Source organism: Crocodylus porosus, unplaced genomic scaffold (assembly GCF_001723895.1).
Source record: "Crocodylus porosus isolate Cpor-Errol unplaced genomic scaffold, CroPor_comp1, whole genome shotgun sequence".
NCBI classification, from domain to species: domain Eukaryota; kingdom Metazoa; phylum Chordata; order Crocodylia; family Crocodylidae; genus Crocodylus; species Crocodylus porosus.
The window spans coordinates 874,328-885,807 of record NW_017728928.1 but is presented as its reverse complement, the minus strand read 5'-3'; the positions used below and the strand labels follow the sequence as shown (position 1 = coordinate 885,807).

Here is an 11,480-nt window from a genome sequence, read left to right as displayed (position 1 = left end):
CTGGCTCTCCTCCGAGCTGGGAGGCCAGCAGCTCTCAGGCCAGCTTGTCTCAGACTGCATCAGACACACCACGGATCAGAGCGGGGGAGAGCGACCAGACCAGAGCCAAGCGAGGGAGTTCGCACGGGCTCTGCCCTTCTCCACCCTCTACCTCAGCACCGAGCCTGCCCAGACACAGAAGTCACATCGATGTCACTCATTTGCTGACAGGCCTGAGCTCCAAACAGGGCTGGCTTTGGGCTATGCCAGGCAAACAGTGACTCTGTCTCTACCCAGCTCTCACCCCGCTCAGCAGAGGGAGGCTGCCTCTTGATCTTTCAAAGCACTGATCACAACAGCCATTGCAGGAGTTGGTGAAACCATTAGAAACACTTTATTGTTACAGCACATTGTAGAGGTCACACGCCGCTCCTGGCTTTTCCTCTCAAGGAGACACAGTACAATCTGTTTGGTACAGGGATTAGAACAGGAAGTTGATGGCAATCTGCTTTCAAATCTTCCCATTAGTGTTCAGCAGACGGCACGACACTGCCTTCATCGAGCAGAGGGCTGTGCTAACCTCTCCAGTGCTAGCCCGACTGCCTGCCTGGGCTACGAGTCTTCAGCCAAGCCGGAGACTCAGACAGAGCTTTGGGCAGGAGGTCGTGGAGGGTAAGCAGAACAGTTAGCTCCCTGACTGGCAGCTAAGGGCACTTGACACATCAGCTGTGCTACCCCTCTCGGGCTGCCTCGCTTGCATCTCTCTCGTTACTGCGGCTAAAGACAGGAACTGGAGCATAAAAAGTGTTTCCCTTTCCTCGAGCACAGTGATACGCGACAGCCCGGCCTAATGAAGCGTGTTCACAATACGAAAGGGGGGGAAAAACTGCACCAGTGCAAAACACCCCTCCTTTGAGTTTGCTGTAATCACCCAGTATGCGCTCCCATTAGCCAGAAGGGGTTAACTGGGGCGAAATCAAAGGAGCCAGCAGAGAGGCAGGTAGCAAGAGGTTAAAATGACTGGGAGGACCCTGCGTTCAGCAGTGAAAAGGAGCCACAGTGATGCTCGGATGAGGTCAGGCCTCCCTCTAGCGGTCCATTACAGGATATTCAAAGGCTGCTACAACCAGGAACAAAGCAAAACCCTTTACAAAAAACGGGGAGGTGCACGAGGGACGGGAACGGAGAATCTCTCGCCTTCATCTCGGGGTCAGCTCGGCTGCTGTTCCAAAGAGGACTGGTGGGGCAATGCCTGGGCATTTACTCCAGATGAGTGCATGGAAAGGGGCTTGCTTTCATCCTGGCTTGTCAGCTGCAGGAAGAGTTGGCGTTTCTTTCTTCCAGACACCAGTTGGTAAGGTCACATCTACTCAGAAAAGGGATCCAGCAGCCATGAGGCCAAGGGTGCCCCGGGTACCTGCTGGTACCTTGACTCTGTGGGAAATGCTACTTGGGATCTAATGCAGATGGCGTGGAGAGCCTGACACTCCAGCCACCCTGCACCCCTGGCAGGAAAGAGCTCAAAAAGTTCAGCCCTTGGAAACCAACAATGAAGGGAAAGCTTCCTTCTGAAGGAACGCTTCTGTTGCTGGCCCATCGCTGTCCTCTGGGAACCTGCAGAGTCTCTGGGAACATTTATTATCTAGCACCAGGTCATGTGTTCCCCTGTCATCGAGCAGCACCCAAGCAGCCCTCCAGAGACCATGCGTCTCAATGCCTCAGTGTGGAAACGAAGGGTCCGCCTTCACTGAAGGGAGAGCAGGCCACAGGCTGCATTAGCCTGAGCCACATCTGCAAGCTGACAAGCCTCTGTTGGAGATGCCTGGGACTGTGCTAGCTCCCATGGATGGATACACCCAGCTGCACCCTCGCTAGCTGGCCTGAGGCTTTTGAGAACAGAAGGTTGGTTCAAGACAGATGGTAAATCCTCTGTGACAGCTGCACCAGGCTGTGCCCTCCTGTGCCACAGGAAGGGCAAAGGGTCCTCGGCAGGTATATCAAGTCCTGGAACTAACTGGCCCTTACTCTTTGCCATCTTCAGAGGAGGAAGTCAATCTTCAGCGTGATAATTTGTGAAGCCGCATGCTTTGCTCCTGTGTAGAACCAGTCCCCCATTCACACCGCCCAAGCGAGAAGCAACAGATGCAGGGAGGACAGCCAAGAGCAGAACGTCTCATCCGTCCACCTGCATGTGGCACAGATAACACGTGGGCCAGCCACAGGATAGGCATAGGGCAGCTTTGGGGCAGCACTGCAGGCAGGAAAATCCTGGCTCTGCTCTCAGGAAGCTCATCAGCTTCCTACACCTTCCATTCTGTTCAGCCATGTGCAGCTCTGGAGACGTCTGGAGGCCAGTGGGCAGAGCACAGTCGGCACGGGAATCCTTCCCTCATCTGACTCATGTCCTGGCAGGAGACAGGGTCTTTTCCATCTCGTGTTGGAACAGTCTCTTTCTTATTACTGCTGCTGCAGCTAACTGCCCTGTTGGCAGTGTGGAGATCCTGGCCCAGAAGAGCAGGCTGGTCTCCCATGTAAACGAACTTTGAATGAGATTCAGTGAGAGGCAGATAGTCTCATGGGGGCTTGAGCTACAGAAGTTGCAGAAGTATTACGACTCCTTTCTTCGCTCTGTTGAGCGAGTTTCCTCTTTGGCACGAGACCCTGTCACTGCCCACAGGAGCTCAGAAGCGGTGGCCCCTTCCAGTCTGGCTGCAAACTGCCCACGACCTTGCGATCTCAGACCCCAGTAACCTGCCTGCTAGAGTGACTGAGATGGGGACAGGAGTCGGTGGAACCCCTTCCACAAGCAGAACCAGGCGAGAGCAGCTGAGAGAAGAACGAGAGAACAGGAAGGCCCTGAGGAGCACACCAGCCCCTTCCCGATGCAGGACATTGCCTGTGCAAACCATGTAATGCACGCACACGGCTCCAAGAGGAGGCCCTCATAGGTACAGGAACAGTGAGGGCAGCGCTGGCTGCAAAGACAGGTCTGCACTTGAAACCAGGCCGGCAGGAAGCATTTGGCTTTGGAAGTGTTACAGTCATCGTCTAATCCAGAGACAGTGCAGCTGAGTGAGTTCAGAATTTAAATTACAAAAAAAAGAAAGCACTAGAAAATAATCTTGAGCAAGAGCGAGAACCGGCCAGGCTCCCCATGCTGTGCAGGGAACCCTGTTCCAGTACGCCCACCCAGCGCAGCTGGGGCACTGGCAAGGCGCTCCTTGCTGCCAGCGCATGTTGGGATTCTGAACCGTCCTGGGTGACAAGTTACTCGGGGAAATCCCTGGGGGTGGGAATTATGATGCTGCCACCAGTTCTGGCTTTGGCCTGACCTTGACTGGCGATGCTTCTGTGGAGGAAAGAGAAACTTGTTACTGAACAGGAAAATAAGGGCCAAGTCTGAGCAGAGAGAGGGGACCATTTCCCTTTCCTCTGCTGAGTGATAAGCACTTAGGCAGCACCTGGGAAATGTACTAAATGCTGCAATAAGAATAATGCTGTTTATCCAGCATCCTCCTGTCTGCCTTAGGCTGCTCAAAGCAGCTCCAACAAGGTTTCAACAACTACCTGCTGCAAAGAGTCTCTGAAAGCAAAGCGCCAGTCAGCCTGTGCCTTGAGCCACACACCCAGCCACAGCAGATGGTTTCCTGGAAGCGCTGGTTGAATGAGCTGTCCCATAACCAGTTACAAGACCCTTCGGTGGGACTCAGTTGATCCTAACGCAACAAGCAGGGCTTGCAGTTAACTGCAGTGTCTGACTACAATGCAGTACAGGCTATGCTCAGACTACACCGCAGTTCTGCTGACCCACATTTGCTGTCCAGCTGCCACAGCCATAACAAGGCTTCCTATGGCCAGACTCCAACACAAAGGAGATGGCTCCTTTCTCCTGGACCCAACAGCCTGCCGCAGTTGGTCTCTTCCTGCTCTGCAGCCTGCAGGAGGTTCCGATCCTTCACCAGAGTCACTTCACCAACCCCTGACTGGTTCCAGCCTCATTTCACAGCCATCTCCAAGGGCAGACTCTGCAGCCCTTCAGCAAGGACACATGCACAGGATTCCAATTCCTTCCTCCCCAAAACCAGGCTACAGACTGGCCACATCTGGGCTATTTCTCCCTTTTTACCTACTTAGTGAGTTAGCTGCACAAACTGCACAGCTGCATCCCCTGTGCTGGGTGGCTCAGGAGCAAGCCAGCACGTAGCCCCTTTCTGGAGGCCAGAGGCACCATCTCTGCAGAACCCATGCTCCATAGGCCTTACATTCCAAGACTTCAGGGTGCTCACAGACCCTGTGGATGGGCCTGGTTTAAGAATATACAAAGAACCAGACAGATTAGATTTGAACCGGAGTCTCGTATTGTTAAAGTAGCCGGCCTGGCAGGCAAAGAGACGAATGCCTCTGGTTTTATAGATTCCTGAGCTGAACCCACATTCCAGGAAGGAAGGGGACCAAGAACTCCAGTGATTTTTCCAACAGGACAGGTATTAAGGGTCTCCACTGCCCAACAGAGTCACTGCAGTGGAGGGTTGTCATTCAAGACGAGCAGATCTAAGCAGAGGGTAATGGAGCCTAGCAGTACACTCAGCAGGTGCATCAGGTGAACAGCAGCGGGGGCTGGGATACCAGGAGGACTGCAAGTCAGAATTAGGCTGAATTGAACAGAACCGCGTGCACAAGGGGGACTTCCACAGTCTGTGACAAAACTACCCTAGTCACTCAAAAGCCTGTGAATGAGGCAGAGGAGGATAATGGCCCGCACACTGCCTTTATGTTAGTGAGAAGGCACACGAGAAGCAGAAGATATAGAAGCAAAGAGACAAGATCTACCTGGGATCTTTTCTTCCGGGAGTGGCTCTGTAGGAACCTCAGGGAGCTCGATCTGTTCCTGTAAGGATACAACACTCAGCCATGTGCCGGTTTGCGATCGAAGACCCTGCTACCACACTTCTGCACTGAGCTTGTTTGGAAACAGAACTTCATAACATGTGCCCCCAGAGCTCCAGAAGGCTGGGCTGCTTGGGGCAATGGGGTTTAGTTCTGTCCAGGGAAGACCTGGCTTTCAAAAACACTGCTTGCTGCAGGCATAGATTAGCCATGAATCTCCTTCTGGCAGAGTTGGCTGAGGATCCCCACTGTCCTAGTCTCAACAGACTGCAGGTTTCCTGTGGTAAAGCCAAGCAACCTCCACCCTAGAACCTGGAAGAGCCACAGCTCCACAGGGAGGACAGAAGGAGAACATGACCAAATAAATACATAGCCACAAGCACGGGCTGGAACAACTCAGGTCCTAGTCTGGAAAGCTGGGACTATTACCCAGAAAGGTCAGGGGCCCCGATACAGCAGACTGCTCTCCACAGCAGAGAGGAAATAAAACATCACCCTTGAAAATATTCAGCATGGTTCCAAAATCTCCTGAGTACCGATTTGCTGATGAACAATTAAGCTCTCCTTGGCAAAATCAAGTCAAATGCCATCTCCACAGGCAAAACAACCCCTCTCCCCTGATGAGAAACTGCCACTTGAAAATTGTGGATTAAAAGTAATTTCCGGAGCATGAAATTAAGGCTCACCTGAGTAATGGCATTTAGTTCTTCTAAGATGGCATCTTCATCTTCCTCAGTGAAGCTGCCTGCCAGCATCTCGTCTATTTGCTGTGAGGAAGACAGATAAGCCAATGAGCAGGATAAAACAGAAGTAGCTCTGCAGCTTACAGCAAGAAACACACATGGACAAGGCAGTGCAATGGATGTGTGGTAATCGGGGGCTTGTGACACGGAGGGAATCGATGCTCTGGCCTTTTGCTGTATGAAGCCTGGAGTCAAACCCTAATTTGGTCACTTCTGGAATGAGTTTTGGCAGGTCTCAGCCTAGGTGGTAGCAAGAGCGGGTCCCCATTACAAACGCTGCATGACTGGGTGTCTGCTCAGAACCACCACAGCCAGGCACAATACAAACCCGCTGGTATTCCACGGCATCTTGGGTTTCATCTATTATCCTTTCCACTTCTTCTATCGACATGACCTAGGAGGAGACAGTCAAAATTTACACATGAGAACGGTATACAGGACGGACAGGCAAACATGTAGAACTGTGCCTCATTTAGTCTGAGGGCGTTGTGAGCTCTCTAGGCCATACGTACCTGGTGCATTTTGTTCAGACATTCATTGCCAATTTTCAGGCCTTCAATCACTTTCATTTCAATCTGGGTGAATTCAATATCTTGGACCTGCCATAAGAACAAAAATACAAATGGGTCAGGAGTGATCATGTTTCTATCAACACCCACTCCACAAATACACAGACAGACAGCAGGGCTCAGGCAGGTGGGATGTGCAGCCTTTCATTCAGAGATCACAAGTTTAAACCCATGCCTCATCCCTAGGAGCTGCCATGAAAAGTGAGTACATAAAAATGTGCCTCAGTTTGGGTTGCAGCATCCAGGACAGCACTGCAATCAGGGCTCACTGACTTCTGTATAGTCAGTCCTAGCATGGACCAAAGTCTGAATGCCCTTCTCAAGATCGTACTCTATCTGCATTATAAATGGCCTCCCTAAAACCGAGGCAAAGCTTGGGCATGGGAAAAGGTTGTACTACTGCTCTGTTGCTGTACCTAGTTAGGAGAGATGGTTAAAGACCAGTTTACACTAGGACCTAGAACTGTGTTAAGAACCATCACAGTGCAACCATGACCCCTGAGGGACTGGGCCCCTGTAGCGTTAGGGGAGTGCTATGTAATCACATCTGGTCAGAATCGAGTACACGTCCCAAAGAGGCTAGTTAACCAGCTGCATGCAGGCTGTTTGCTGCTAGCAGCCACCGACTCTCACATACCATACGTTCCAGGTTGCTGATTTGATTCTCTGTTTTATCAAGGAGCTGCTCTTGGTAGCGCTTCTTCTTTAGCAAAAACAGGGCTTTTCTGAAGGAACAAAAGAGTAGAAAGAAGTCTCAGAACAAAGACAAGATCACACCACAGCTGTGCTACAAGCAGGAGGGATATTCGTGTCCCTGTAAAGCCACAGCTTAAATGCAAGGACAGAACTCCTCCCATGAGGACGGTGGTTATAAGGATGGGTAAATTAGGCAGATGTACACTATTTGTACCACCGCAACATTGCCATCACCGAAGGGCGCTGAACAGGACAGATGGTTCTAGCTCCGCAGAACTTACAAACTAAGCAGGAGACAAGAGATACACACAGATGGACTGGTAGTACAAGGAAACTGAGCACACTGGCCAACATGATAGCAGCAGCCCTGACTCTGGCCAAGTTTCTTACAAGACTCCCAGTGAAGAAGAATATTAAGAAGGAAGGATCTCAAGAACAGCAATGAACATGAAAAAGCCTGTCTCACACCCCAGGAAAAAAGCGGTAGAGACACTTTTTTAGCACAGTGGAACTCTCCACGACACCAGTAAAGCTTGCTTTGTGAGGAAATTTCCTTGGGCCTGGTCTCAAAATGTGGAAAAATTCACCCAGAAACAAAGGGCCACCAGAAACCTCACAACCTCCAGCTCCAGTAGTCAGGATACATAGAACTACAAATACTAGGACGGCAACCGTTCATAAATAATATACATATTTTTCAATGATGAGCTCCAAATGCAAGGGGTAGTTATTTGATCTTCGCTTCTCCAACATGGATTTAAAACCACCCATGCAATCGCATCAAAAATAAAAACCTGCTGCAAGAAATATACGATCGTGCTTTCCTCTTACTGTGGAGAAAACACAAGCTCAAACAACAGGTGACCGATGTTGGCTAAGCTGCTTAACAGCCTTGGGGAAGGTGGTCCGATACCATCGTGACAAGCCTGCCCTGAGAACCTGCAGAGGAGACAAGTTGCGGCTTGCTTTGAAAACGGCACGTCATGAACAAGAGAGAGCGTGCTGCTGCTCCAGAGGATTAGCATGGATCACATCAAATCCTTATCTAGTGTACAAAGGACGAGAATGCTCTCCATGCAGGCCGCTCAGCTGCACCTATCTGCCCCTGCTCGTCACTTGTGGGCTGCAAAGGAGGCACAAGGGAAACTAACCAAGCTCTCTTGGATGATGTGGGGGGGGGGGGCCCGCCTAATGGTCAAGCCCACGCAAAGGCTTTGTTTTTGGTGCCGGTAGTAGGCAAGGAAAAGCCCCGAAAGGATTACCAGGTGCTTACCCGAGCCTACAAGGTCAAGGAGGGATGGGAAATGTCAGATGTTAACAAGGACCAAATGTGATGAGCAGGCTTGGCAGGCAGACCAACCCGCATGGAAATGTTAACCGAGCACCTTCTCTGCAAGGCTGCCTGTGGGCCAGGGTGCTCTGCACCTCTGTTTTAATTACAAAACGGAGGAGAGAAAGTCCAGGATGGAAAGCCAGCCTGAGGAGTAGGGAGCGCACAGCTAAATGAAAAAAGGGAAAGGAGCCTCACAAAAGAACGAAGGGCCAATGCCACACAGCAATTTCGGTTGAGGGAAGCCATGGCATGCTTTTTGAAAAGTGTTTTGCCCTGAAGATTGTCCCCTCTGCCTTCGATCTACCCAGTGATACCAAGACCAACATATCCCAGCCGTAACGTTGCAGACACAGGCAGCGAGCATGGTGGCTCGGTCGTACGTGTCCCAGCTACAGATCCAGTTAAACCTGGGCCTTGCTGATGTCGCTCTCAGTGTCAAGCCTAACGATCCGGCAAGGGTGGCTGGGGGATTCCTAAACGCGTCCTGTCTGGGTGGAGGCGTCTGGCGGGATGAGCCTAATTGTCAAGTGACTAATCAGAGAAGAAGAACGAAAGGACGAGCAGACACGGCTGCTCTAGGCTGCAAAACAAGACGCTGTCAGGTAAACAACCCGGGGAACCAGACTGCATTCGCCAGGGGCTGCAAGAAACGCACAACTCTGCTCAGAGACGATGCCGCTCATCACACCGGCTAAGAAGTCGGAAAAAAGCGTATCGTTTATTCTGCAGCTGCTCGACTGGTCTAATAAAAGGCATCGTCTCTGAGCCAAGAGTTTTGCATTTGTGTCTCAGACCAGCAGGGTTAGGAGAGCATGAGCACGGAGGGTCCCAACACCGACTGACCTCTCTGGATGCCAGACAACGCAGCAGCGGCTCCCCGCCTTTCCTTGCCGCAACCCTAAATGCCACGTGGGCCCTGCGGCCAGAAGAAACCAAAAGAAACCTTTGCCCCGCGGGGCAGGAGCAGCCAAACCACAGTTGCCCCTAGCGAGGGGCTGCGGCTCTGCGGGGCCAACGGGACCCTAATGTCGGTCGAGTCTCGAGGAGAAGCCAGGCGAGCTCGCTGGGGCCGGCCTCCATGGAAACCCGGGCCCCCGCCGTCATGGCTCCCGGGGTCTCTGTGGAAACCGGCGTGGGGGCGGCTGGGAAAGGGCGCGATACACGGTCCCACTTACTCCTTCTTGCCATCGTGCAGCAGCTGCCGGGCCACGGCACGCTCCCGCTCCAGCTGCAGGTGCAGGCGGCGCTGGTACTGCTTCAGCTTGTCCCGCTGCTGCTTCAGTTGCTGGAAGAGGCAGAGAGCCGCGCTCAGGGCGACGAGCAACCAATGGGCTCGGGCTGCAGCCGCGGTAAACTAAGGCTGGGTGGACGGTGACACCGCCCCCCCCCCCAGGTCTCCCCCCACGTCCCCTCCAACTCTCCCTGGGCCCCGGATCCCCCCTCTGGGGGCCCCCCGCACCAGCACGGCCTTGTCCTCCTCCGTGACACGGCTCCGCCGCTTGCGGCCGAACAAGTTGCCCATGGCAGCGGCGAGAGGCCCCGCTTCCGGCGCCCTGACCCCTGACCCCAGCTCCTCCCGCCTTCCCCGCCGACGGCGGCCGCGCGGGGCCAAGCGCGAGGGGGGCGCCCGGCCCGCCGGCAGGGGGCGTTTGGTGCTGCAGCGGGGAGGCACATGGGCGTGTGCGCGCGGGACAGGGGTGCACGTGGGTGTGCGTCCATGGGGGAGGGAGTGCACATAGACGTGCATGTGTAAGGAGGGGGTGCAGCTGGGTGTGCATGCGCAGGGCAGGAGGAGTTCACACAGCTGCGTGCGCGGGGCAGGTGTGCATGCATGGGGGAGGGAGTGCACATAGACGTGCATGTGTAAGGAGGGGGTGCATCTGGGTGTGGATGCGCGGGGCAGGGGTGCGCAGGTGTGCATGCATGGGGGAGGGGGTGCACATAGGCATGCATGTGTAAGGAGGGGGGTGCACCTGGGTGTGCATGCGCAGGGCAGGAGGGGTTCACACAGCTGCGTGCCGTGGGGCAGGGGTGCACAAGGGTGCATGCATGGGGGAGGGAGTGCACATAGACATCCATGTGTAAGGAGGGGGTGCACCTGGGTGTGTATGCGCAGGGCAGGAGGGGTTCACACAGCTGCGTGCGCGGGGCAGGGGTGCGCAGGTGTGCATGCATGGGGGAGGGGGTGCACATAGGCGTGCATGTGTAAGGAGGGGGTGCGTGTGCGCGGGGCAGGGGTGCACATGGGCAAGGACACGGGGAATGCAGGGGGCCCCAGGGATGCAGCACCGGTCCCTCCAGGCCCCCCTGGGTCTTCAAGCACGCTTGAAACCTAACGGCGACCTTGTTATCACACAGGTCTCCCCGCAAAGGGAAGGGCCACCTGACTTGGTCAGCCAGGACCCTCCAGCGCTAGGACCGACGGCGTCACTTGTTCGGCGGCTTCGTTTTTCGCAGAGGTGGAGTGGGGAAACCGGATTTGCACAGCTCCAGGCCGGGTTTTAAACTCTGTCGAGGGGGAAGAGAGACCGCGTGTCATTCAGCAGCTTCGGTTCAAGCGCTTCGCACGTTGCATCCTCCCCGGTGCCATTATTAAGCATGTCAGGCCTGCTCTGCTGCCGCCCACAGAGCGACTCGTAACGGCCTTTTTGCCGTGAGGGTAATTTAGATGGACGTGATGACGAGATCTCCAATGTTTGTTGAAATGCCTCGCTGGACTTTTTTTTTTCTTTTGCCTGTTACCAGCTGCAAATTGCTAACCGGGGGTCACAGGCCTCCAGAGCGGTTGCAGCAACCCTGTATGCCCCTCTGGCTTCACGGACTTAGCGCTCGCAGCCCTTTTCGGAACGGTAATTTTTTTTTGAAGATACGCATGAAAAGAAAATGTAAAATATTAGCTCACGGCATCAATCCCCTGCAGGGAACATGAGCTGGGAAGGCTGCTGGGATCCCCCAGGCCCAGGGAGACGGGAGTCTGGAAGGCACCGAGAATAAAACCTGCAGGAGAGGCATCGCTGGGTGCCACTTAGAGATGCTGAGGACCTGCAGGAGACGTGATGCCTGAAGGGGAGAAGATTCATAGATGTCAGGGTCAGAAGGGACCAAAAGATCATCAAGTCCGACCCCTGCATAGGCAGGAAAGTGTGCTAGGTTCAGATACCGCAGCCAGATACCCATCCAGCCTCCTGTTGAAGACCCCCAGCGTAGGGGAGGGCACCACCTCCCTTAGGAGCCCGTTCCAGACCTTGGCCCCTCTAACTGTGAAGAAGTTCC

At 53.9% G+C, this 11,480-nt stretch overlaps 1 protein-coding gene across 1 annotated transcript; it reads right to left on the bottom strand.

Moving 5' to 3' along the window:
* Window positions 1-350: 350 nt before the first annotated feature.
* On the bottom strand, window positions 351-9,767 carry CHMP6 (charged multivesicular body protein 6). Its single transcript, XM_019542278.1, has 8 exons — window positions 9,667-9,767; window positions 9,383-9,492; window positions 6,816-6,903; window positions 6,122-6,208; window positions 5,938-6,003; window positions 5,553-5,633; window positions 4,810-4,867; window positions 351-3,328 (listed from the first exon to the last, which is right to left on the bottom strand). The coding sequence occupies exons 1-8, from the start codon at window positions 9,727-9,729 to the stop codon at window positions 3,276-3,278; spliced, it is 606 nt and encodes a 201-aa protein (XP_019397823.1). The 5' UTR covers window positions 9,730-9,767; the 3' UTR covers window positions 351-3,275.
* Window positions 9,768-11,480: the final 1,713 nt, after the last annotated feature.